Here is a 22,636-nt window from a genome sequence, read left to right as displayed (position 1 = left end):
GAAAATTGAATATCATTGAAAAGTTAATTTATTTGTTTTTGTGGGAAAACAAAACTGTACTGACTTTAGACTTGATAATAAAACACAGTGGATCAACACCAGCAGATGACGGACATGTCTCTCCAAACCATCACTGATCATCAGTAAATTTTACATTTCATTTGTAAATCAAGGGAGCAGAGTCTGGAGGAAGAGTGGAGAGACACACAGTCCAAACTGCTCGAGGTCTAGTGTGAAGTTTCCACCAATCAGTGATGGTTTGTTTGGAGAGTCATGTCCATCATCTGCTGGTGTTGATCCACTGTGTTTTATTATCAAGTCTAAAGTCAGTGCAGTTTTGTTTTCCCGCACAATCTTACAGAACTTCATGCTTCTTCCCTCTGCTACTGACAACATTTATGGAATGAGATGTGGATTTCATTTTCCAGCAGGACTTACAGGCACACTTCCCACACTGCCAAAAGTACCAGTTCGTCTTATATAATATATAATACTAATTTTCTGGGACACTGATTTTTGTGTTTTTATTGGCTGTTAGCCCATGTGTGCAATACATCTATATAATATATATGAGTTTCACATTTTAAACTGAATTACTAAAATAAAGTAACTTTTCAATGATGTTCTAATTCTTTAAGATGCACTAGTAGATACAGCGAACATGGAGAAAACAGAATTAAAGCTAAAGAAAGACACACACAGGAACAGAAACACATTTGAGGTGGATTGAAGCAGGGAAACCGCATGCAGACGCAGCGATGCTGGAGCAGACAGCGGTGCAACGTGGCGCGCAGACAAACACGTAAGCATTTCAGCTGTGGAAATCTGGAGCTCAGCACATGTTAACACTAATGCACATGACTCAGTAAACACATATCGACATGTGGAGAGACTCGCGCTCAGGTTGAAACCCGAGAAGGCGAGGAAGAAGCGGCAGCAGCCTAAAGCCTGAGATACGAGGAAGACAGAGGAGGATAAAAGACAGGAGCTGTCTGAGATTCAGATGTGCCACGCTGCAACACTTCCTCACTGCAGACTGAGACGTGCTGTAAACACACTGTGATGGATGCCAGTGCGCGAGTGTGTGCGCAAGTGTGTGTGTGTGTTTGTGATGGGGGTTGCGGAGTGTTTTTGATGGGAGGAAAGGGAACAGTAGGGGTTCCAACTAGAGGAACTTATTTTTAGCCGTGACCATGAAGTTTGTTGTAAGAGTTCTGGGGAATGGAGGGGGAGGGAGCGAAAAGGCTCCAGACAGGACTTCCAGAAAAGGACATTTGAGTTCGTCTGTCAGACTGAGACAGGGAAAGAGAGAGATAGTGCTGAGTCATTTTTAATTATAGATAAGCTGGTAAATTACACAACTTTTTATGTTTGTGTGTAATTTCAAGCTGTTTTGAATGGCCTTATAATAAAACCAATAAAGGAGTATCATATAAAATAATTAAAACTCTGTAAAAGAGACTACTGCCTTTTACATGAAGGGTAAACTGTTTGTAAAAAAAATTTGTTTTTTGTGTAATAATTTATTTTTAATTTATTTCTAGTTAATGCTTTGTGAAATCAGATCAGAGTTATCTATCCTTTACACTTTTGCTCTAATTCAAAAACTTTTCTCACTTCATTTTTTCTCACAGTCATTTATTTCTAATGTTTATCCCATTTTATCCGCAATACACACAATAGGATTTCGGCTCTTGCTCATAAATATTCAAACATAGAAACCTATCGCCTCTGATTGGCTAACAGTGAGACGGACAACAGTTAGAAACGTTTTAAAATAAAGACAATTTTACATTAGTAACAGTCTTTGCAATGTGTTTGTCATATGTTACTTTACAACATGTGCAATAATGCCCTGCTAAGTGCAGTTCAGCCACTGACCTAGAGTCTTAGAGTCTCTGTAAAACGAAAAGAAATCCACTGGAGATCCTATTTAAACCTATAGTTACTTACACACAGAGGTGGGTAGTCCGGGAGTGGATTTTTACTTAAACAGTTTTAAAAATACTCAATTGTACTTGGCTGGTGGTGTTTTTCCTCCATAGACTAATTCCAACAATTTGTTCCTTAGCTCTGAATTACAGGGTAAACATATAAACACTCAAGTGTTATTCGCACAAATAACACAGGAACGAGCTGCCATGCTGTTCCTAGCGCTGTTAGCTCCTGTCTGACGAGACGTGTCTCTGTATAGCTTCAGATCTGCCTGTAGGCAGTCGTGAGCCAAGGTGGCGTTGATGGACTCGCTTTTCTGAGCATTTTCTTTTACTAGCTGCTGCAGACAATGGAGTTTGAGGGACAGTTTTATGTGCAGCATCATAAACAACTCAGAGAGACCTGCTGTATTTCACAAAGAACAAGAAAAAGTGGATTTTAGTGAGAGAAGACATTTAAACAAACAAGAAAGTCACACTCATATACCCACACCCAAACTCTGGTGTAGATTAGTTCATTTCTTGGTCTACGTTTGTGAGATTTTGTGTTAAATGTGGCTGTGTGAACCTCCTGGCCGCCTTAATTCTCTGGTTGTGTTGCTTTAGTGAGCATTGTGATGGTATTCGATCCTCTAAGCTTTTCATCACTTTGACCCGCTCAGGTCACGCTAAACCAACACCGTTTGCCACTGAGGGTTAGCACAGTCAAGTGATCACAATATACACAATGCCATATTTGTGTTCTGTATTCAGACTTAATTTGCCAATTGACCCTGAAGCATAACAGATGATAACTTTGAACTTTTCTCTCCTTCACGTTGGTATGATTTACGCTTGGTTCTCGTCTTTATGCAAACATTCTTTAAAAAGATTAGTCTTTCTGTACAATCTGACACTAAGCACACTTTCAGAACCTGAAGTGTTTTCTCTGTTTTCTCGGTGACTCTGCTGTATTTGAGAGAACAAGCGAGATGTGTGAGCCTCTGCTGAAGATATTGGAGAAGGTATCATAACTGTTAGGTTGCAGTGAGTCACATGTCCTGGGGTCGCTTGTATCAAGTCTCTCAGATTATTATCAGAGATCATATTCCTCCAGTTGTGTTTTTTAAAGTTTTAAAAAGCTTAAAACTGATCCAGTAGCAAACAATCTTCAAAAAATGACACATACTAGGATACACAAAATATTGACTGATGTTACCTCAGTATTGACCTTGATACTGACTTCCTAGATAGAGCCCTCAAACACCTAAAGGTATTTTTATATGTCTTTTGTTCAGATCAGTCATCTTGGCATAATTAACTGTGTAAAAAAATCATCATTGTCAAAACAAGGGTCCACCAGTAGTGGATACTCCGTTCAGTAATTTTTTGTGAATCTAGAGGGGTATCCAGGTCCAAGTCAGTGTTTTCAAACTATGTAGGGTGTCTGGTTTATGTTGTGATTCTCACTGTACCGGGCTGAGTTATGTACTCTCTAGAGGGGTATCCGGTTAGTCTGCTGCTAAAATATTGCTAAAGCTAACATAAAAAACAGTGATGGAAAATGTTTTTTTTTTTTAATGAACTGTTACATATTAAGCTGTAACTCACATGATTTTCTTGTCAGTAAGCTCATGTAAAGCTTATCTATCTATCTATCTATCTATCTGGTGAAGGTGATATAAATGCCTTTACCTTTATATCTCTGGAGTAAAATAAGTTATTCACATATTGAAAGGTTTCAGAGCTTTGGATACTTCTTGAAAACACTTGGAGAAGCTGTATTGTTCTCTTAACACACTTAATAACTTCAGATCAGTTTTAAGAGGAATCAGCCACAAATTCTGCGTTATTGAAAATAGACATAAAAAATAGAAAACTGTAAAGAAACGAAAGGTTTGGAAGACATTTTTGTATTTAGGGAAATATATTTTAATTATTTTAAAATGTAAAAAGTTTAGGAAAGTGCCAATTGTATGTTTTTTATTCACATCATATATTTTGACAGTTGCAGATTTACTTGAATTTCGATAGAAACTTGGTTTCTATTGGTCCGTTCATCAAGAAATTTTGGCACAGTGTAAGTTTATCTATTTAAATTATGTAGTAAACTAAAAAACGTCAAAAATGGAGGTAAGCATTTTTTTAATGGGACAGCGATGATATGTAATGCTTAAAGAGAAATCTTCAAAATATTGCTATGTAATATCAGGCACTGATAAAAATGCTGGCATGTTTAGGGGTTAAAGGGTTAATATATATATATTTTTTACATTTCCCAACATATCGCCTTGTGTCTTGAGTTATAATGTGCATTATAATGCAGATGAGTCCTGCGTTCTCGTTCTGTAGGACGGTGCTGATGTGAATATGGATGTGGATGCTCTGAGAGTTGCTCCTCTCTGTGCATCACTGCTTCAGGATTGATCAGTGATCTGAACGCTGAGAGCTGAGCTGTGATTCGCTGTGAGATCAGCCTGCAGTGGTGTTGTCTGGCTGTGCCGTTCCCAGCACCCGGTGCCAGAGAGGGGATTTGGGGCGCATCCGCCGCACCGGGGCAAGCCGATCACGTGCAGCGCGGCAGAAATGTGTTGTTATCGGCTGTTATCGGCTGGGTGTTGCCTCACCGCTCGTACAGCCGCTTCGTGCTTGCACCACCTGCTGGTTGGTATGGATGGAACATGAATATGTTCCCATGAGACATGAGAGAAGGATTGCACATCTCTGTCTGTTTAGATGCTGGAGTGGACACCAACCAAATGCCAATGCTGAAAAAAAAAAAAAAACACATTTTGCTGTGGTCAGCCGCGGCATCGGCTCCAAACCGTTAACCCCCTCCCGTCCCTAAAAGTCCCCAAAGCCCTGCAAAGTGCAGCCAATGGCAGAGGTTTGGCGCAGGGCCAGTATAACCTAGCGTATTTGGGAGGGTTACATTCTTGCAGTAAAAGTGAATGGACGGACACAAAGCCTTCAGCATTCCTCTCTCCCAGCACATTTTTTAAAGGGGGACTCAAATTCACACCGCAGCCAGCGTCTCGCTGAAGCCCCCCATCCTACAATGGCGCCACGAGGCCCGTAATTAATAATGCACAATGTATAAAGCGTTGGTTTGTGCTCTGCAGTCATTATTTAAATGATACTGAGATTACAGCGCAAGGGAACCGGCTTGTATTAATGAGTCATTAATGTGATTAATTTATCGGGAGGGACGGCACGAGTTTAATAGATGATCTACTAATAGATGACTGTACGCTCCGGAACAAAACATGCAGTATCTTCTCATTAAGCTCTAATTAAGCCTTTCTATAATTTACCTTATAGACGTCATATCTGTAGAAATCATGTTTTAACCCTAAATTAGTGTGAATAAGAATGGAAAGCACACAGGATCTCTCACAATGTCTAAAAAAAAAAAAGAAGAAGAAGAAGAAGGGAAGCAATCACAGGTCTATCACCTTTGCTGATTGGTTGTAGTATGATGTGTAGCTCCGCCTATTCTCATATGTCTCATGTGTTTTTTAAAACATATGAATCTAATTTTCCATCTATTTTTCCCATCTAAACTGTCTCTAAACTTTCCATATCCAGAATTTAATTCCAACTGTTGTTTTACTTAATAGTTGCTAATATTTCTTTTTAATTTTCCACAGAAATCATTTTTTAACCCTTTCAGACCTTTATTATATTCCAGTGATGGAAAAATATATAATGAATGTAATGGACTCAAAGATCAAGATTCAATTAATAAATAAAAATATATATATTTTTAAAGTATTATTTGCCTTTTTATCTCCATAGCAATTAAATTTATTTGTGTAACATTCTTTTGTTCTGTATAACTTTTTATATAACTGATTATCTAGGATTTACTGATTATCTAGGATGCTAATAATTATGCTATTATTAATGTTTTTATTTTATCATGCTGTTGGTGGCATGAACAGACTGAACTCTGTGCAAAGTTTTCTTGGAAGTTTGATGTTAGAAAACCTGACTTCTTACACAGCCAGCAAATGTTAGTGTAGTTAGATGTGCTGGACTCTGTAATGTGTAATTTTTGATGTACATTGTTTTATTATATATAAAAAAAAAAAAAAAAATATATATATATATATATATATATATATATACACATATGAACTGCACTGATAATGGTAGAACATTACACTTACTGTAGAAACTGTATCAGCTGTATCAAAGCTGTATTCATTAGACTGCACTGTAAACTCAATGAAGGCAGTCTGAGACAAATGTATAGGAGAGTCTCTAGTGTCTATTGTGCTCACACTAGTGGAAAAACAACACACGACAACCTGGCAGATATTTCTATAGAACAGAAGAGACGAGAATCATGGAAACCCATATTTGCAGAATATACAGTCATTGTTTTTCCACCATTGTGATCCCAGTATGAGCATTATGTTCATGTTGTGTTTTACAGGATCGGAAGCTGACCAAGGCGGAGCAGCAGCGCTTCAAAGAGGAGGCGGAGATGCTGAAGGGTCTGCAGCACCCCAACATCGTGCGCTTCTACGATTCCTGGGAGTCTGTGCTGCGAGGGAAGAAGTGCATTGTTCTAGTCACCGAGCTCATGACCTCGGGAACACTCAAAACGTCAGTTCTCGCGCTTTCTCCTTTCTTTCTGCTGTTTGTGTCATCTTTCCTGAGTCACGTCTCCAGGTTATTTATAATCTGAAGGCCACAGCGACAGAAGTGCTTCTGCTTTCTGCGCTGTAGTGCTTTCCTCACAGTCTAGTTTCTATGGTGATACGTTTCAAGGTACTCTCCACCCTAAAGTATTGAGGACAAGTGCTGACAATTTAGCATGAGCTGTGTATAACTAGCTAGCTGGCCTATTAATATTAATGTTATGACTGGTGATGGAGCTGATCCACATGTTTTCTGTTCTGATCCGATTCTTTTTTTGTGTTCCACCACCCACGGTTCCCACCCCTGCTCCTGACAGACCCCACCCAGACATAGCAAAATATAGTCACATCTAAAAGAACACTCCTACAATCAATCACAGAAGTTACGAGAGTTCACTTATGTAAAATAAGCAACTTCACCCTCTCAAAATTATCATGCCGTCTCCTCAGTGTCCTGGCTTTATGTATATAAGCCCAGTGTATACAAGACGTTGATAGTTCCATAGATATAATGTCCAGTAAGGTTTTAATCCATGTATCATATTTTTTGCACTATGAGGCGCACCAGATTAACTGATTTATTGAACTATCAATAAATGTCTATGTTCTCTCTGGTATGTTTTTATACCTTAGGTGCATTGGATTGATGTATTATGCGAAACTAGTAAGGAACAGGGGTGTCACCATGTTTTTCTTCTAATTAAGCTAATTAAGTTAAGTAAACAAAATTCTCATTTTTAAAAAACACGTCAAAAAAGTGCTGGTTGTTAATCTACAAAGATTTCAATTAAGGATTGCCGCGTTTAGCGGCTAATGTTACCCGACAGAGCTACACTGAGGAACCCGGTAGGCCAGGATGATATCAACGGTTCGTCCCACGTACCTTGTTTTAACAAGGTAAACATGCAGACTACCGTCTGATAATACTCATCTCTGAACGGTGAAAAAGCTAGCGTAGCATGGTTAGTGGCTAATGCTAATACTGCTAATGCTAATACTGCTTCAGTTCGGAGTCTCGTGCTGGAGAACTACACTGAAACTCCTGTATAATATATAGGAGTTATATGTATATATTGAGTCTGATTGGCCCCATTTCCAGTTATTACGCGCAGTGTTTTAATGTGGAGAGTGTCATGGTGCTATAATTTGGTTAAAAGAATGTGTATCTGGTTTTATTGTCACATATCTTGTCAGTGATCATCTTTGTAGAAGTTCAGCACTGTGATGTCATTGTTACAAGGGATTTCTCTATTGTCTTTTTTATTCTGTAGATATCTGAAGCGCTTTAAGGTCATGAAGCCAAAGGTGCTGCGCAGCTGGTGCCGGCAGATCCTGAAGGGCCTGCAGTTTCTACACACACGAACCCCACCGATTGTACACCGGGACCTCAAGTGTGACAACATCTTCATCACAGGTCCCACCGGCTCAGTGAAGATCGGAGACCTGGGTCTGGCCACTCTTATGAGAACCTCCTTTGCTAAGAGTGTTATAGGTGAGTTTAACTGTTTACTGATGCTCTCCATCCAAACTGGCTGTTTTTCTAAATGAGAATGAGCAAAAATCTCTATAGTCTCTAGATGCACAAAGCTGGTTAATGCATGTTATATGTTATATGTTGAAATTGTCCAGGTACCCCAGAGTTCATGGCACCAGAGATGTACGAGGAGCACTACGATGAGTCGGTGGATGTCTACGCCTTTGGCATGTGCATGCTGGAGATGGCTACATCTGAGTACCCTTACTCTGAGTGTCAGAACGCTGCTCAGATCTACCGTAAAGTCACAAGTGTAAGGACCGCGGTTCAATTTCATTTTTTAACGCAATATAACTGCATTGTTTTTATAGTGGATATAATGTGCAATAATATGTGGCGCTGGAATAAAGAAGGCATGATAAATTGGATAGATAAACTATTTTATTTTATTATAAACAACTCAGCTTGGTGGTAAGCAATTCTGAATTAGAGCTTAATTAGAGTACAAAAGAGCGTTTTCACACCTGTAGTTGTAAAAGTTTCTATGGTCCGGATCAGTTGATGAGTTTGTTTATTTTGAAGAGAATTTTCTTCCTCTGGTTTGGTTTGGTTTCACACAGGCACAAATGTAAATGCACCAAAATGTGCACCAATAAACGACGCAAGAAAGTAAATATAGTGAGAATATTCGGTGTTCCAGCATATATATCTGTATATCTGTGCAGTGTGAAGCTATTTTAACAATGTTTTTGCTGCTTTAACACAAATAAAATTGCCACTGCGCTGCTAAACACAGTGTTTTTAATGGGAAGTGCTGCGCAGATGTATGAAATGCGGTGAATGCTGCACATACTGTGCTTTTAGTGTGTAAACAGCATGGAGCAGCAGAGACAGTGTTTGCTCACAGCAGTGTATTATCTGGCTAATATATCAGATTAAACTGCACCTTATCAGCAGTTTAACTCAATTAAAAAGAGCTTTATTTAATAGCAGGGTCTCACCACATTAGAGTGGAACTTGGTGGCGTTATTAATAACATGTTACTGATTCTGCTTTAACATTGACAGCCCTAATATATATATATATATATATATATATATATATATATTTATATAAAATAACCCGCTTCTCTTCACAGGGGATCAAGCCTGCCAGCTTTGACAAAGTGAATGACCCAGAAATTAAGGAGATCATTGAGGGATGCATTCGGCAGAACAGAGGCGAACGGTAAGCGTGTTAATGTACTAAATTTGCATGGATTCAATAAACAGTAGTTATAATGTGTAAGAGACAAGCTTTTCCTTCATTCCTGGATCTATAATATCCCCATTATCCCCCATAGGCTCTCTATAAAGGACCTCCTGAACCACGCCTTCTTTGGCGAGGACACTGGGGTGCGAGTGGAGCTGGCTGAGGAGGACACGGGCTGCCAGGACTGCCTAGCTTTACGAATCTGGGTGGAAGAGCCCAAGAAGCTGAAGGGAAAGCACAAAGATAACGAGGCCATCGAGTTCAGCTACGACCTGGAGAATGACAGCGCCGAGGAGGTGGCACTGGAGATGGTGAGGAGGGAGGAAGGGAGGGAATGGTTGGGATAATTAAGGACAGAAAAGGAGGGAAAGGCAGACGGCTGGAAAGAAGACAGAGAGAGAGAGAGAACTGACAGAGAATGTGGCGTTACGTAAGCAGAGACGATTGATTGCATCCTATTTATCATTAAGCCTTACTGTTACCCACATTCTTCTCCATTCTCTACGGGCCTCTGTTACTCTTTTTTTTGTTGTATGCTGAGCATACGCTGTGATTATGGCCAACTGGAGAATTTTTTTTTTTTTTTTTTAGCACAGCAAGCCGTTTTTGAGTCGTAAGCAAGTAGGTCGGCATTAGTTGAAGGCACACTGTAGTTAGTCATTTGCAGACGGACGAGTGTGCTTAAAGAGCAACACCAGTAAAATTACTTTAAGAAAAAAAATAGTGATTGGCCAATCCACATTCCACTGCTGATACTGCAAAAAAAAAACCCTGGTTCGCCGGTAGGAATCTCGTTCATGCAGCTTACCATCAGCTGCCAGAGCCCCGAGAGAGCACAATTGTCCTTGCTCTCTCTGGGTGGGTACAGTAGATGGCGCTCTTTCCCCTCATCACTCCAAAAAAGGGTGCACAAGGCTGCGTCTGTGAGCTGATGTATCAGAACCGAGTCGCTGCGATTTCCTCCGAGTGCGCTACATAGTGATGCTACTCAGCAATGCGGCATCAGCAGCAGTTAAAGAAAAAAGAGGCGGAGTCCGACTTCACATGTATCGGAGGAGGCTTGTGGTAGTCTTCACACTCCTTGTGTTGGGGAATTACTATTGATAAGGGAAGTCCTAATGAGTGGGTTGGGTAATTGGCCTTGTAAGTTGGGGAGAAAATGGGATAAAAATTAAAAATAAAATAAAAAAATACAGCAAAAAATGCTAGGATAAAGCAGTGGTGTCTAACAACAGTCCTGAAGGCATTAGCTAATCCCATACTGTTTGGGTATGCATATTTTTGTTAAAATGAAATAAAATGATCATTACAGGCAGCAGCCATTCCTGTGTTAAAAAAACAGTCGTCAAAAAAATCACTATACAAATCCAGCAAAATCCATTTAGCAGGATTTTTCTGCATGTTTTGGATCCAGTATTAATGTATATTGTGTGTTTCTGTTTTGCTTTCTCCCTCTTCCTCCAGGTGAAGTCTGGGTTTTTCCACGAGAGCGATGCGAAAGTGGTGGGAAAGTCTATAAGAGACAGAGTTGCTCAGATTAAGAAGTCTCGTGAGAAACGGCAGCAGCAGCAGGGTCTGGAGGAGCGCCGCGACTCCTCGGCTGTTCCTCCAGCTTCTTTTCCGTGTGTGCACCCCTCCTCTCTGGGCCCTGGGGCTGCTGCTGCTCCCGCTGCTGCTCCTGCAGGAGCCACTGGGGGGCAGGGGGAGGCAGAGGACCTGCCAGAGGTGGACCAGCATGTTCGGCAGCAGATCCAAAGCAGCACCACATTTGGCCCTACAGGTGAGCGACATTTTGCCCAAGGATACGTCATTTCTTTGTATATTTACTCAGTTGACCTACACAACTTTTCATTCAAAGTTAAAGGTTTCCTTCCATCATTTTTTCCATTCATTTTAAAAGGTCTAGTTGTGGTCTCTAGTATAAATGATACCATGTTAGCTGTTTTTGTGAAAAAAATTGCTCGGGTGTTTTGCTAAATTCATATTTAGCCCTGCTTTAGATCACTGAATTAGAGGTCTCTGAAGAAAGACAGGATTTGATAGATGGGGAAATTGGCCTATTAAAATGGAAATAAAGGAAATAAATAAAAAAGTTAACAAACAACCAGAATATTCTAATCTTTTCCCGGTATGTCCATATTTGAACTAAACCGTGTTTAAATTCATGCACTTATGCAAAAGTAAGCTTTAGAATATTTATACAAATTTAGATAAATCACTAATTTATACCTTTACATCATATATCTTTTGATGTTAAATTGTGTGTTCTGTTGACTGTTGTCAGGGTTTTATTAAAGTCAGTGGCGCACCTGTATTTCTCGCCACCAAGATAAAAACACGCCAGAAATTTACCTGAACACACCTCACTTCCACACGCCCATCAGTGTAGCTGTATGCTATATATAGCATATTGTACCATAGGGCCAAAAGGATTAGTAGTTTTGTGCTTATAGGATGCTTATAGTTCACATGATGAGCTTTCACTCTAGTACTATTAGTTATACATAATATTCCAGTACGAAATTCTGTTTTTGTTTTGAGCAGATCATTAAGTACTGATTTATTTGTATTTTCAGATGTGGAAGCTCTTTCTGCAGCCAGTGGAGAATCATTTGCAGGCGGACAGAGCCAAGCTTATTCCTTAGCAGGAGATTCTGGGAACCCTTATGCTCTGGCTCAGACAAGCTACCCTGCTGGAACCTCTGTATGTATTTCTTTACTGAGGAGCACTATCACTAATTGCATTGCATGCTCGACAGACTTGCAGGGTCTTTTTTTTTGTGTTGTGGAGTTTGTTATTTTTGGTTTGCCTGTTTGTTTGTTTGTTTTAGTGGTTTTACATTGCACAAAAAGAGTAAAAAAAAAACCCTCACTCTTTTTACCACAACTCAAGCGATGTTTTTTTTTTTTTTTTATCAGGTAGTGCAGAGTGCAGGGGTTGCATCTCACCCCCAGATGCTTCCTATTGGTCAGAATGGAGGGGTTCCAAATGTGCCTATTGGTCAGAGTGTTGGGGCATCTGGCATGTCCATTGGCCAAAGTGGTGGTGGTGGGGCTGCAAGCATTCCTCTGGCACAGACTTTCATTCAACCAGTCGCTATGGCAACACAGGTCTCATCTGGTGTACCGCAGCAGTATTCTCAGGTGAATGTCTCCCTCCATTTTCCAGCAGGACAAAGTGGGCACACTGCCCACTTTGCCAAAAGTACAAATTGGTCTTATATAATATCATAATTTTCTGAATTACTACTAATAATTACAACTTTTCAATTATATTCACATTTTTTGAGATGCTCTAGTAATTTAAATAGTTGGTTTATGGGCTATATGGAGCCACTTTCAAGATATTTCAAGATATTGTGCAAAGACTGAATTGAATTGAAAATGAATGCTGCATGTGTTGTTTTTATTTTCCACATTGCTTAGTTTGCAACTAACTAATAATTTTTTCTACCATCATGCTGAAGTCTAAAGCAAAATCTATATTAATCTATATTATCTTATATTATTTTTTATAATTTTATATTAAGGTAATGCAGACAATGTTTTATTTTCTAACTATGCTTTTTGTGATCTTGAATTATATTTTTGTAATATTTAATATTCTAAGTTTTTTGTGGTGTTGCACTTATGATCTCATCATAAGGGTACAGAGGGCAAAGGGTATATGACGTGGGGCAGTTATGGTGGTGGGTTGATGGAAATGGGAGCTAACTTGGACAAACAAACAAGACCTCAGTGTTTTTACATCATAGAAGAAATGGTCAGCACTGCAAAAAAATCCATTGGCAAAAACTAGACAAATATATGCAAATTAAGACAAATATATGTAAATATATGTATATAAAGCAACCAAATCTGCCAATGGGGTAAGCAAAATTTTCTTAGTAAGATTTCTTACAAAAAGCAATGGCAAAGTCTCAAAATGAGTGAAGTAACACCTAAATCAAGCAAAAAAAAGTCACTGTTTTGGAAAGAAGAATCAGAATAACTTGATTGCTGCTTGATTGTGCTTATTTTGAGTTCAAATTACTTAAAATAAGGTACACATTCTAAGTAAGAATGATTATAATAATGCTTAGCAAGACAAAAAGTCTTATCAGAGAAGAAAATAAGATTTATTGCCTTAAATTAGAAAAAATTCACTTGCTAAGATTAAGTTTTTTGCAGTGAGAACCAAGCCATTTCTGGACAGTAGAGACAGTAAGCTAGATTCCATTTGAACATTTTGCTGTACTTCCATTCGCCGGCCGGCCATGCCAATTAATAAGAGAATTGCCATTGCCAGTATGTGTGCCAGTTTTTATTGCCAGTGTGTGAGTATGGGGTAGTATAGGGGAGTAGCAAAACTTTTTGCATAAATTTTGCAACAGTTCTTTGTTGTGTAAATGCTGTATGTAAAGAAGTAAGAGTAAAACTCAACACGGTTAATTAAAAAATATCAATTTGACACATTTTGTCTTCCACAATATTCTGACTTTTTCATTGACCTTGCATAAAAATCTTTCATTTTTATTTAACTTCATTTTTATTTTAAATTTCCATTCAGTTTAGTAGATGGAAAATGTGCTTTTAATTCCAACAAAAAAACATTTTCCAAAAGGCTTGAGCCAACCAAAAGAACAACAGTCTTAAGTGGAATCATATAGAAGTGGTGTGGTGCAGGTCAGCATGATGGTGTGAAAACCATGCAAGTTTTACCACTTGCATGATCATGTCCTGAATTCCACAATGCTTGCAAATATTGCATCTTTTGGGTTCTTTTTATTCAAGATCTATGTTCAAATGGCTTCTAAGTGGTGTAGCTTTAAAGCAATCAGGAGATCAATGTTTGATTCTCGATAATGCCAGAGCCATTTGTGGCTAAAGGTCCTAAAGAGAGGCAGTTTCACAAACCGGGATTAAACCAAGTCTTGCAAAAGAAAAGGGTGTTGACCACTTAAAAATGATAAGTTTCTTTGATTTTACCGAATTGCAAAAATCTCTGGAACGTCTGGATGATTAAAAGCCACGAAACCAAGCTGAACTGCTTGAAGTTTTGGTCCAGGAGTAAAGGCATAAAGTTATCCAAAAGCAGTGTGCAAGACTGGTGGAGGAGAATGTGCCAAGATGCATGAAAATGTGAATAAACAGAAAATTACTTTTAGTATTCTTTACCTAATTTACTAGTATACTTCCTTTTCAAAAGGGAAGTAATGTACTACAAAGCATTTTAAATGGAGATTTCCAATTGAATGGACAATGCTTAATCCATGTCCAGGAAATCCAGACCTTAGGAGAGCTTAATGCTCTACATTGTGGACGTCTGTTTGCTAATATTAGCGAAGAATGATATTGTATTAGCAGCAGTTCACAGCTCTGGTAGTGTGATTGTGTGATAGGAGAGTCCTAACTATTGGGTGGGATTTGATAATGACAAAACAAATTAGAATATAAATTGTTGAGTTGTGCTTCTTGTAGTGCTGAATGCACTGAACCTTAAATTGCACATTGTCCTGTTACCTCTGGATGATTAATGACCTCTACTAATCCTTAATCTTGCTCTTTCTTTTTCCCCCTCAACCTTTCCTCCCCCCCAACCCTTTCCTTTCCACACTCACTCACTCACACTCCATAATCTCCATTACATCCCCAATCACTGTAACCTTTATGCATACCTGCAGTCCCTTGCCCAGTTTCCCACGGACGTACCACAAATGCCTCTCCACCAACCAGGAGAGGCCGCAACAACCCATGCCTCTCTCATACAGTCACAGTCACACATAACCCCCATTTCACCCCAGGCACCCATTAACGTCCTGTCTACTTCTATCTCTGCTGGGGAGCCCATAGGACCATCAGTTACTAATGTGATGCCACAAACTCAACAGACCCAGCCCAGTGTGCAGCAACCTGAAATGGTTCAATCCCAACAAACTGGAGTTCCACAGACCACACTGTTACAACAGCCACCGCAGTCACTACCAGCAAATGTACAACCACAAGCCCAGGTAGTCCTGTTACAACAGCCGATGGACCAGCTTCAGCTTCAGAGCATGCAGAGCGTGTTACAACCCCAGCAGATGGAGCAGCCATTTATCCCGCAGCAGCAGCAACAACAGCAGCAGCAGCAAACTTTGGCTCATCCTCAGCAGATAGAGTCACTGCAGCAGATATACGCAGCACAGCAACCTGTCGGAGTACAACAGCAGCCAGTAATTCAGCCACAAGTCCAGCAGCAGCAGGTATCAGTACAGCAACCCCCAATGGTGCAACAGCAGCAGCATCCGCAGCAGAAACCGCAGTTGTTACTGCAACCGCAACAAAATCAACAGCTCTACATGCCAAGACCAGCTGAACCGCAAGAGCAGACTGTGATCCAACAACCGTCAATGCTGGCGCCAAGCCCTCAACCGATGCAGATCATCAAAAAACAGCAAGCGGCCCTTGCTTCACAACAGCAACTGGAGCAACAAAAGCAACAGCGGGTCTGTTTACAACAACAGCAGCAGCAACAGCAACAGATGCTCAGTCAGCAACAACAGACTGCCGTGGTACAACAGAAGATGGAACAACAGCAGCAAACTCTACAGCAGCAGAAGCAGCAAATCGAGCAACAGCAAGCCATCATACAGCAGGTGGAGCAGCAGCGGCAGCAGCAGGCGCTTTTCCAGCAGCACCTAGGGCAGCAACAGGCTCTGCTGCAGCAACAGCAGTTAGAGCAGCACCAAGCCCTGCTACACCAACAACACCAGTTTGAACATCAGCAGGCTCTGTTAAAGCAAAAACAGCAACCGCAGCTAGAGCAACAACAGGCTCTGCTGCAGCAACAGCAGCTGGATCAGCAATCTCTTGTGCAGCAACAGCTGGAGCAACAACAGGCACTTTTGAAACAACAGCAGATAGAGCAGCAGCAGCAAGCTCTACTGCAGCAACAACAGCTAGAGCAGCAGCAGAAACAAGCTCTTTTATTCCAACAGCAACAACAACAGCAGCAGCTAGAGAAACAGCAAGCCATGCTACAGCAGCAGCAGCAACTGGAGCATCAGCAAGCTTTGCTACGGCAGCAGCAACAGCAGCCAATACTGCAGCAGACTTCTCAGTCTCAGCAACAGATGCAGCAACAGGCAGAGCAACAACAAGCGTTCCCATCGCAGATCGATCAACAGCAGCAGGCGTTACTACACCAACAGACCCTGCTACAACAGCAACAGATAGAGTTGCACCAACAGGCTTTACTGAAGCAGCAACAGCAAGAACAGCAACAGATGCAACAGCAGCAACAAGCCTTGCTGTTGCAGCAACAGCACCAACAGCCTATGTTGGAGCAACAACCAACAACTGTTGGGCAGCATCACAGTGGACAGCAGAAAGCTGTGATTCTAGAGACGGTACAACAGCAGCAGCAGCAGCAGCATCAAGCTCTACTCCAGCAGCAACACCAACAGCAAGCCTTGCTGCTACAGCAACAGCAACACCAACAGCACCAACAACAGTTGGAGCAACAGAAAGTTCTTGGGCAGCATCACAGTGGACAGCAGAATGCTATCACTCTACAGACTGTACAGCAGCAACAACAGCAGCAGCAGCAACAGGCTTTACTCAAGCAACAACAGGAACAGCAGCAACATCAAGCCTTGCTGCTACAACAGCAGCAGCAGCAACAGACAGTTATTGGGCAGCATCACAGTGGACAGCTGAATGCGGTCACTCTGGAGACTGTACAGCAACAGCAAGCCTTGTTACTACAAAAACAGCAGCAACAACAACAGGAACAGCAAGCCTTGTTGCTACAACAACAGCAGCAACAACAGCACCACCTTAGTGGGCAACAGACACTCATCACTCCAGAGGCAGTGCAGCAGCAGCAGGATCTACTCAAGCAACAGCAGGAACAGCAGCAACAGCAAGCATTGTTACTACAGCAGCAGCAGCACCAACAACAACAGCAGGAACAGCAGCAACAGCAAGCCTTGTTACTACAACAGCAGCACCACCACCAACAGCAAGAACAGCAGCAACAGCAAGCCTTGTTACTACAGCAGCAGCACCACCAACAACAGCAAGAACAGCAGCAACAGCAAGCCTTGTTACTACAACAGCAGCACCACCACCAACAGTTGGAACAGCAAACAGCTCTTGGGCATCATCTCAGTGGGCAACAGACAGTCATCACTCCAGAGACAATACAACAACAGCAGCAGCAGCAGGCTCTACTCAAGCAACAACAGGAACAACAACAAGCCTTGTTACTCCAACAGCAGCAACAGCACCACCAACAGATGGAGCAACAAACCCTTCTTGGGCATCATCTCAGTGGGCAACAACAAGTTGTGACTCAAGAGACTATACAACAACAGCAGCAACAGCAGGCTTTAGTCAAGCAACAGCAGGAACAACAGCAACAGCAGCAGCAACTACAACATCAAGCTATGTTACTACTGCAGCATCAACATCAGCATCAACAGTTGGAGCAACAAGCAGCCCTTGGGCAGCATAACAGCGGCGAGAAGCTAACAACAGGAATGCTTGAGCCAGTTCAGCAAATCAGCCAGATACCACAATGTGCGACTCCACAGATTACATCCCCAGCTCTTCAGTCTCACACGAGTCTTACTCAGCAACAAATCGAGCAGCAGCAAGCATTCATTCAGGCACAGCAACAGCAAACCTTTCTGGCACAGCAACAACACAGAACCTCTATTGTGGAGTCGCAGGTTCCAGCTGTTGCTCATGCTGCTTCACAAATGGTTAGCGCCTCAATTCCAAGCCAGATGCAAACCCCAGTACACATTCAGCAGGTTATACCAGCCCCATCAGCTGCTCAGCCCCAAGCACAAATGCAACAGCAGATTCAAGGTGATTCTGTTCCGCAAATGCACGGGCAAATCCCAGTACAGATCCCTGGTCACTCAGTTGCGCAGTCCGTGGTTCCCACTATGGTTCAGATTTCTCAAGCAACTCAACAAATCCAAGCTTCAGTTCTTGCCCAGGCTCCGGCGCAACCACAAATTCAAGCCCACCCTTGTGAGCTTGTTCCAGCCCAGGCACAAGCTCAAATGGCCATACAGGCGCAGAGTCTTCCAGCTCAAGTTGTGCCACCTCAAGCTGTTGCTCCTGTCCTTTGTCAAGTCCCACCAGTAGCTCCAGCAGCTCTCTTACCGAGCCCGATTCAGCCTCAAGTGCAGGCTCCTTCTGCTTTGCTGACAGCACAGTACACCCAAGCTCCACAGGTCAGTCAGCAGACCATTCAGCCAGTTCGGATGGACCTGAGACAAAGTACACAGCATCAAATTCCACCTCAGCAGTATCACCAAACAGGGCAGTCTCCAGTATCCGTGGGAAGTACCGTTACTTCTTCATCAACTGCTGTAGTCCCTACAACATTGGCTACCACTCAGCAGTACTTGCAGCAGACAGCCCAGGCTCAGATTCAGACCCAAGATCAGACCCAGAATCAGGCTGTTCTCCAGGCACATCAGCAGCCAGTTGGCATGGCACTTCAGACTGTCATGCAACCAATTCCACCTGTGCAACCTCCACACAGAGTTTCTCAACACTATGAGCAGCAGATACAAGTTCAGCAGCAGCCCCAGCCAGTTTTATCATCTGTGCAGCAGACTCTTCCATCACAGCAAGCTGCAATGGCACTGGATCTCAATCATCAAGCATCTCAGCTGGCATCTGCCTTGAACCCTGTGGTTCCTGCACAGGTCCCACCAAGCCAAATCCCTCAGACACAAGTTCGTACCGCCCCACTTTACAGCCAGGTCGTCGCAGGTCCACCTTCTTCTCCACAGCACCAGCCTCAAGCAATTACCCCTGCCAATGCTCACACCCAGATACAAACCATTACTCACCCACAGACCCACATCCAAACCCAGACACACACCGAGACCACGGGCACCTTCGTGGAGCCACCTTACCCCCAGGCTGCATTTCAACTCCCTCATATTCCCTCCAGTCCATCCCATACATCCATTCACACTGCTAACACCCTGACCAGCCTCAAGCCAACTCCCCCAGCTTCTGAGCCCCGTGCCCCATGTGAGGCGCAGCAAAGCCAGCCTGGTCTAACCGATATGGTTCCTACTTCGCCACCTCCTGTCAATGCTTCACAGCCCCTCGGTTCTACCGGCCCTGCCCTTCCCCCGTCTTCACTGGCAGACTGTGACTCTGCATTGCTGGGCATAGCGCAGGTACAAAACCCCTTCCCTGTTAATGCAACTGTTGTTTGTAAGAAATGTAAAGAAATCCTCCTTTAATTCAGTTTAACATAATGTTTTAATCAAAAATATTTAACACCCAAATCTATACTTACAAAATCAACCTTAATTTTTTAAAAGCTTTTGGTTTTGATCTGTTGGGACACTTTGTAGATTTTGTTTTCCATTGCAGACAGTATGACACCAAAAAGTTGTTCTTATAACACTCGAAAGATGATTTTGCACAAAGGATACCAAGCTATGAAGTGTTTCAGATGTTCTTTCCAATTTTTCACGCAAAACAAAGCAAAATTTTCTACATATACTTGATTAGGGACAGATCAGGACTGTTAACAGCCCATGCCTTTATAATGCCTTTATACCTTTTCAGATTTGCGGGTGTGCAGCTCTTGTTTTCTTGCCCAAAAAGAAGGTTGGCTTACTCCCATGCTCTTAGTCCCAATTAACAAAATAAAAAAAGAATTTGACCAGATGAAACTAAGAAAGAAAATATGGGTTCATACTGTCTGCAATCAAATAAAATGAAAATAAAATTAATATAATCAAATCAAATACAAGTCAAAGTAATTAGCATTTTCCATACAGTCCCAACTGTGTATAAATAGGGGTCTAAAGTCTAAACGTTACACAATAACTTTTTATTGTTCATTTAAAACTCAATGTTTTTTTTCTGTTTTGTTCTGTATTTTGTGTTTTCTGTATACGTCTTTTTATCTAAATTACCAGGAGAGTCAAAACCAGTCCGTCAACCGACATTCTTCATCAAGGTATGGTTTGCAAACTGACTGAAACCCACTTGCCAAAGGCTCTGTTAGTCTCTAGTTTTCAATTTACTGATTTCCAAGTAGTTGATTAGTTAGGGATTATTTTTACCGTGGCCCCATCTCTGATTCTTGTGGGTATGAATCCTGTTCCTTGCTTTCTATATCACTTTAAAACTGTAGAATCAGCTGAATATGGATTTAAGTCCCCAGAAGATGTTTCAATTTGAAATGTTGTGATATTTTTTAAAGAAAATATGTAACCTGTTATGTCTGTCACTTTTGGTGGTAAACCCTGACTGTTTTGATATACTGATTTGCTTAAAAACTTTTGTTTTTTAGCTCTATTCCAGCTAATGGAGAAGACTCCCAGTTACTGTTGGTCAATGGGAAATTAGAGAGAGTAAAGGCTCAGAGGAGATCTTCCTACCATCGGCCTGAGAGAACGACTCACTTTCAGCTCGGCATGCTGCAGGTGTGTGAAGCTGCAGAGCTGACCAGCTAAAGCAGAAAGAACATTCTTCATTAAAAAACAAATCTGTTTATGGATTTTGTAGGTATCAAACACTGGAGACAACATGGTGGAGTGCCAGCTTGAAACCCATACTAACAAAATGGTCACTTTCAAGTTCGATATTGAGGGAGATGCACCCGAGGACATAGCAGATTATATGGTAAGAAATTTAGCTGTATATTTTTAATTGAAAATTGTATAAAAGGGTGCCGAGTGGTCCAGATGATTAAGGCGCAACCACTATAATCAGGAGGTCGCTGGATCACTGAATCCCGGTCATGCAGTTTGCCATCAGCTGCCGGAGCCCCGAGAGAGCACAATTAGCCTCTCTGGGTGGGTGCAGTAGATGGCGCTCTTTCCCCTCATCACTCCTAGGGTGATGTGGATCAGCACAAGGCTGCGTCTGTGAGCTGATGTATCGGAACCGCGTCGCTGCGCTTTTCTCAGAGCGTTGTTGGAGTGCAGTTGGAAAAAGAAGCGGAGTCTGACTTCACATGTATCAGAGGAGGCATGTGCTAGTCTTCGCCCTCCTTGTGTTGTGGTATCACTAGTGATCGGGGGAGTCCTAATGAGTAGGTTGGGATAAAAAACAAAAAAAGTCATGCCATTAAAGTCTGTGTAAATCTCTTTGTTCAGGTGGAGGAGGATTTTGTCCTTGACTCAGAGAAAGAAAAGTTTGTAGAGGACCTGATGGGAATAGTGAAGAAAGCCCAGGAGATTCTCAGCACTCAATCACAGGTCTGACTGCCCTATTTACTCTACTGAACATGACTGTAGTCCTCTCTCTGTCTACCTTACCTTAATAGCTATTATTCCACAGGATAGACCACCACAGGGCAGATATTATTATTTGTTGCAACCGATTCAAAGCTTCTCTCTCTGACTTTACTATATCTACAAGGTGGGGCAATTTCTGTAGGTAGAAACGTATCATTCCATCGTTTTTTTCATTCATTTAAAAATTTAGAAGTGTAGTTGTGATCTGTAAAAAAAAGTGCCCCGGTGATCCATTATAAAAAAATATAGTCCAGTGGAGAATATGCTAATAAATTGTCTTTAATTGGCTAATAGCAATGCGACATCAGCAAGACAACAGACAACAGTTAGAAACGTTTTAAAATAAAGACATTTTTACACTAATAACAGTCTTTGCAATGTCATGTGTAACTTTACAACATGTGTAATAAGTGCAGTTCAGCCACTGACCTAGTCTTAGAGTCTCTGTAAAACACAAAATCAACCGGAGATCCTATTTAAACCTATGCAAACACACAGAGTTGTGTAGTCCAGGTCCAGAAAGTAAAGGATTTTTACTTTTAGCTAGTATAAAAAAAAAACATTTTAAACATACACCTACCTATCTCAATTGTAATTGGTGGTGTTCCATAGACAAATTCCAACCATTTCTTCCTTAGCTCTGAATTACTGGGGAAAGCAAATAGCACTGATGTGTTATTCGCGCAAAGAAAAGACCTTTAAAACCTCCTGAACTTAACACAGCCTAATAACACTAACATACCACCACCATGCCAATCATTGTCACTGTAGTGCTGAGAAAAATGACCCACCACCTAAATAACATTGAAGAACAGAGTAAAATGAGGATAATACAGTATGCAGAGAAACGAAACAGAACCAAAGACTACAGTCTTTAATTATAAAACTGTTAATTATAGAAATGTTGGTATTTTTTCAGTTTTTAATATATTATTCCCTTATCTTTCTGTTTTTCTCTCTCTTTCTCAGACTGGATCTATGGAGCAGTTACATGTGAGCACTCCATCAAGTTCAACAAGTGAGTTTCTTAATTAGTCTTGCTTTGCTTTCTTTTTATAATAATAAGTGGATTATTCTAATTGAAGCTGCCAA

At 41.3% G+C, this 22,636-nt stretch overlaps 1 protein-coding gene across 3 annotated transcripts in view; it reads left to right on the top strand.

Moving 5' to 3' along the window:
• Positions 1–22,636, top strand: part of si:dkey-151g10.3 (serine/threonine-protein kinase WNK2) — a 98,790-nt gene that overhangs the window by 56,793 nt on the left and 19,361 nt on the right. For 2 of the 3 annotated variants that reach the window (XM_049486427.1, XM_049486426.1), the window contains exons 3-16: positions 6,355–6,527; positions 7,834–8,054; positions 8,192–8,349; positions 9,175–9,263; positions 9,379–9,598; positions 10,752–11,067; positions 11,864–11,991; positions 12,207–12,431; positions 14,951–19,465; positions 20,219–20,259; positions 20,596–20,728; positions 20,811–20,927; positions 21,404–21,505; positions 22,514–22,562. In XM_049486427.1, the coding sequence (XP_049342384.1) occupies positions 6,355–6,527; positions 7,834–8,054; positions 8,192–8,349; positions 9,175–9,263; positions 9,379–9,598; positions 10,752–11,067; positions 11,864–11,991; positions 12,207–12,431; positions 14,951–19,465; positions 20,219–20,259; positions 20,596–20,728; positions 20,811–20,927; positions 21,404–21,505; positions 22,514–22,562 (6,487 nt within the window). The remainder of the gene's footprint in view (positions 1–6,354; positions 6,528–7,833; positions 8,055–8,191; positions 8,350–9,174; positions 9,264–9,378; positions 9,599–10,751; positions 11,068–11,863; positions 11,992–12,206; positions 12,432–14,950; positions 19,466–20,218; positions 20,260–20,595; positions 20,729–20,810; positions 20,928–21,403; positions 21,506–22,513; positions 22,563–22,636) is intronic. The other variant, XM_049486428.1, reaches the window with a different exon arrangement.

This window comes from Astyanax mexicanus, chromosome 13 (assembly GCF_023375975.1).
Source record: "Astyanax mexicanus isolate ESR-SI-001 chromosome 13, AstMex3_surface, whole genome shotgun sequence".
In the NCBI taxonomy this organism is placed as follows: Eukaryota; Metazoa; Chordata; class Actinopteri; order Characiformes; family Acestrorhamphidae; genus Astyanax; species Astyanax mexicanus.
The sequence above is the reverse complement of the archived record's forward strand: the minus strand, read 5'-3'. Positions and strand labels throughout refer to the sequence as shown.